We start from the raw sequence: 4802 nt of genomic DNA, 5'->3' as shown, positions 1-4802 counted from the left end.
CCACCGAATGATGATGCGATGGCAAAATATTATTGGTTTCGTATGATGTTTTGTATGTTGCTCATGTCATATCCAACATGGCCAGGCGATCCCCAAGACGCAATTCCTGTTCCGATCAAGATGTGATGGCAAAATGTTATGGGCTAAGTACGCTGTTTGGAGTATGATTTCGACCTTGGGGTCGACGACCTTACACGTGCCAGCACGCGGCAGAATCACACGTGTTTGGGGTTCGACTCCACTCGACTTTTGCGTCTCGCGCGGGCAACGCGAAGTCGAATCCCTTGGCGGCCGCCCGACGTGCCCTTGTCGGACAACGAGCCACTCGCGACTTCGATTCCTCGTGGAATTCCAGATCGGACGCCTACCGAAAGCGATTCTTCTTTGTCGGTGCCGATCAATCTCCATCGAATCATCTTTGTTTCTCATCCCTCGCGTACAAGAGGAGCGTCGATTTGTTCGGGTTGTGGCTTCTTGATGGACCACGGCAAGCTTGGAATGCAGCCCTCGCCACCGGCACCGCCGCAGCAGGCGGCACCGGGGGCCTGGGTGATGGGCACGCCGGTTGCGCCGTACGCTCATCAGGCCGCCGGATGGGTTACTGTCGAGCACATTCCGTCGCCCTCCGCGACGAACAACAACAGGACCGGCAACCCTTATGTGGCTACTTTCCCTGTTCCCAACAGTAGCAGCGCCAGTGGCAACCCTTACGTGAATGTTTCCCCTGTTCCTACCAAGAGTGCGTGGACGATCGCATCGAGAAAGTCTCTTCTTTTATTTTTGGTTTGTATTCTTCCTCCTCAAAATTTTCTTTCTTTGTTTCTTTCACTTAGGCCCCAAAGCAACGATCCTCACACTGTTGGGCCGATGCGGGAAGAAGTTGGAAGACACCACAAAAAAGGCAGGGGGCGCTGCAGGAAATTTCTGGCACCACCGTACGTTTCTTTCTTCCTCTTAAATCTTTGTTTCATGCATTGTATTAAAACCCTTGTAGCTCGAATCTGGAAACTGTACACTGCTACCTCTTAAGGAATTACCAGAGAGGCCAAAGGTGTTCCTCTACATCTTTCTATAGAGAAAATTTTTAGAGGGTTAAAGGACCCTTCTACTACCAAAAGAAAGATGCACTATAATTTGTCTCACATTTACTGAGAGATAGCACTGACATTGATGTGGAGAAGAAGGAAAGTTGAATGATGTTGCATTGGTAAGCTATGTTCTAATTGGAACTAGGAAGCACAATTTGTGTTGGTAATAAATGATTCTCTGGGTTTGTTGATGATCTCTTCTTTAATTGACTTTCTACAAGGCACCAATGCAAATTTTGTATATTTGTGAATACTATTTTCTGTCTGTTTAAGAAGTTACCATGTAAATCATTGTTATTTTACTTCCCCTCCATTCTGATTGACCAGATTGAATACCAACTTTTGACAATCTAAATAGAGATTGGTATTTAATCAATAATAATTTTGTTGATGATATTGAGCAGCACAAGTTGGTTTACCACCTAGTATACAAGGATTATTTCAGTCTGAATGGTTGCCAAAACTGGTATTTGACCAATGATTTTAATTCATTGGCATATGGTTTTGGATTTGGGAGTGGTTGAGGGTCTGATTAGCTGTTTTTTCTCTAACAAGTATGTCTTAAAAAATCCAATTAATTACTACATTTAATTGACTATCATTCAAAGCACTCCTCTAGAATGTTTTTCTTTGAAGCAATATTCATGATGTCCATGAAATGGATCCTTTCCTGTAAGGAGGCACTAAATGAAGTAATAGCATAAACAACTCAATAAGCCAAATATCTGGAACTTGCACCTATAGTTTTAGGTTTTAGCTGATATAGCAATGTGAGTTTCTTTTGTTAATTTTCTTATTCTTGTTTGTTTGACAGTTAAAACGAGTCCTAATGTCACTGATGCAGCCTTGGCTAGGCTTGCACAAGGAACAAAAGTGTTTGCAGAAGGTGGAAATGACAAGGTTTTTCAACAAACATTTGGTATTTTTCCAGGAGAACAGCTTAAGAAGGCATATGCCTGTTATCTCTCTACTTCAGCAGGGCCTGTGATAGGAATATTGTACTTATCTACTGCTAGGATTGCATTTTGCGGTGACAATCCTTTCTGTCGCATTATCTCCAGTGGTCAACAAGAGTGGGCATACTATAAGGTGTGCCTCTAAACTTCATCCTTCATCTGTTTTGCAATTGAGTATGTTGATGTACAGATGACTTGCATGACTAGTTTAGATCTTTTGAAATGGGAATATTGTTACTTTTGGTATGTTTCTGTTAAGATCAGTCACAGCTCAAGACTTCAGGATTTGGCTGTATACCAAACACTGTGCTTGATCTTCATTATAGTGGCCCTTTCTTTGGAAGGGATAGTATAGGTGAAATTTACAAACAATCATTTACATAAATTGGCATAGGTTAACCTAATACTAATAGATCTATGAGAAAATCTATTTTATGACGTGCAACATATAGTAATCTAATTAAATAAGTGAAATCTGATATTAAGCAAGAAGCAAATATTCTGAACTAGAATGTTGAGCTTTGATGAAGTAACCCAACCATGATAGTAACATAAGATAAACAATTAAATAAAACCAGAATTTTTATGTTTTAGATAAAAAAATAGCAGGCTTGAGTCAATGAATTTTTAACCTCTACATATCCTACATGAGATAGGATTTGAGTTGTGTGTTTTGCTTATAGATAGGATTTTGCTCTGTCCTAATTTAGCCTTGGTTGAATGTCATTTACGAGGCTTTAGTGGCCCAGTGTTGTGGGAAGAGAAGCAGGGGATTTTGACCCTTGTAATAGTCTTATTAAGGGAACTGTTCTTGTTATCTGTCTAATCTGGGGAGTCACTGACTTGATCTTACATGAGGTATAGGGTATAACAGTCGTTTCAGTTGGTTATCTGTCTTCTCTAGGGAGTCGCTGACTTGTTCTTAGATGAGGTATAGGGTATAACTGTCATTTCAGTGGCTGGTATAAGTTCAGAGCCTGTGTTTGCTCCCTGTTTCAATTAGTAATCAACCTATTATGTTGATGCTGTTGCTTCTTGTTTGTGGCCCACATGCTGCTGCCACTGCTTCTCTACTGCTGCTGCTGCATGGGTTTGCACCCACCATGTGGAGTCGCCTGCATCATAATAGGTTGATTACTCTAAAATTGTAAATCAGTTTTTGGTTGAACATGTGTGGCTAAAAATAAAAAATGTGGATACTAATTGCTCACTAATTATATGCATGACTACTTTTTCTTTAATAAGCACTTGATTATCAGGTTTGACTGATAAGTTGTGTGGTTACACAGAAGATATAGTAAACCAGAAGAATGTTTGCATTGGGGCATAAACCCAAAGGATGTTTTCATGCACTTGTGCTGTACTAGAAATATTGCATCAGCTTTGCCCCTTATAGCTAGCTAACACCTAATATGCTGCTGTTCTAATTTTGTTGAACTGTGATCTTCTTTAGCAGATAGCTAAAATGGATATGTGAAAAAAATAAATGTGCAATAAGTACTAGTAGAAAATGGTGAAATGGGTTAGCTTCCCCTGGTTATTAGCTCCACTGCAGCAAGTGGCCTTGTTACAAGGAGTGAACATTGATTTTACTGATTTCCACCATCTTCTATCAAAAAGTTGTCGTATGAACATATTGTCAAATGGTTGAAAATTTATCAAGAACTCAAGATATTAGACACCAGCTTCTGATCCTGAATATATACTCTTTCTTTTCCCAGTTTGCAAGGTCCCACAGTTTGTTTCTTACTTTAATCTGGCGTGCAGAATTTTAATATGTTCAAATTACATGAATGTGCAGGTTGTTGTTCCTCTGGATCAGTTGAGGGTAGTCAATCCCTCCGCAAACCCAAGGAACCCTTCAGATAAATACATCCAAATTGTCACCGTGGGCAACCATGAATTCTGGTTCATGGGATTCATTTCGTATGAGAAGGCTCTCAAGAATCTTAGGGAGGCTCTACTGATACTATAGCTCTCGGCACATACTTGATCAGAATATATTTACATTTTGGACAATCATCAATGACACTACAAAATCTGTAACTTGCAGAGGAAGATGGTGTAACATAAATAATTTGACCACTCTGCACCTTCTGAACAGTACAGCAAAACTTCAAGTGAGATGATTTGTTGTCTGTGCCATAGAGCAAGATAGTTGATCCTTGAAATGTATCTAAGCTCATGTGTCCTACACTAGTGGTTGACATGTATGAACTCTGGATTTGAGAACTCCGTATCCATGTCTTCCTCCATTATTATAAGTTGATCCCACGGAGGAGGCACCCTCGAAGGCTCCTTTTGAAACGGTAACTGCAATCAACATTCATAAGCAAGCATTACATTTTAATAAGGTCAGCCGTGCTGGCTCGCGTTGCCGCAGGTACGGTTTGTGATACCTCGAAGTGTCCTACATGATAATATGAATTGCTAGCTGTGATCTAAAATGTTTGGGCATGCGTTTTCCAGTTATATATATGATATTAGATTGATGGTTATTGTTGTTGCCTTGGTGTTGTTGATCAAAGAGTTAGCATAGTCTTGTTCTGTCCTAAGGTGCAGACCCATCCGAGAAGCTTGCGTGGATTACGTGGGTGAGATTGAGGTGACAGGTGGACTCCCAAGGTGTCCCTAGGTGTGGCTCGTTTGTTGAAGGAAGCTCAGGGTCATCTCAAGGAGTGTCTATGCTTCATCTGGAAATGCTCTGTGTTGCTTTGAGGTACTCCTTAGACGTATCTATGTCCTACACAAATGATCA

The 4802-nt window shown here is 40.6% G+C and overlaps 1 protein-coding gene across 1 annotated transcript; it reads left to right on the top strand.

The window, feature by feature from the left end:
- The first annotated feature begins 256 nt into the window (after nucleotides 1-256).
- On the top strand, nucleotides 257-4279 carry LOC135627314 (GEM-like protein 1). The gene is made up of 4 exons (XM_065133362.1): nucleotides 257-739; nucleotides 834-935; nucleotides 1903-2177; nucleotides 3846-4279. Exons 1-4 carry the CDS (start codon nucleotides 478-480, stop codon nucleotides 4017-4019), a joined length of 813 nt encoding a protein of 270 aa, XP_064989434.1. The 5' UTR covers nucleotides 257-477; the 3' UTR covers nucleotides 4020-4279.
- Nucleotides 4280-4802: the final 523 nt, after the last annotated feature.

Source organism: Musa acuminata, chromosome BXJ2-11, assembly GCF_036884655.1.
Source record: "Musa acuminata AAA Group cultivar baxijiao chromosome BXJ2-11, Cavendish_Baxijiao_AAA, whole genome shotgun sequence".
NCBI classification, from domain to species: Eukaryota; Viridiplantae; Streptophyta; class Magnoliopsida; order Zingiberales; family Musaceae; genus Musa; species Musa acuminata.
Note: the sequence above shows the minus strand (reverse complement) of the source record. Positions and strands in the feature narration are given on the sequence as shown.

Excerpts from the sequence above, each read along its gene's own strand:
- LOC135627314 (XM_065133362.1), top strand. The coding sequence starts at position 478 with ATGGACCACGGCAAGCTTGGAATGCAGCCCTCGCCACCGGCACCGCCG. Across the intron at positions 936-1,902 it reads AGGAAATTTCTGGCACCACC|TTAAAACGAGTCCTAATGTC; the intron begins GTACGTTTCTTT and ends TTTGTTTGACAG. Across the intron at positions 2,178-3,845 it reads AAGAGTGGGCATACTATAAG|GTTGTTGTTCCTCTGGATCA; the intron begins GTGTGCCTCTAA and ends ATGAATGTGCAG.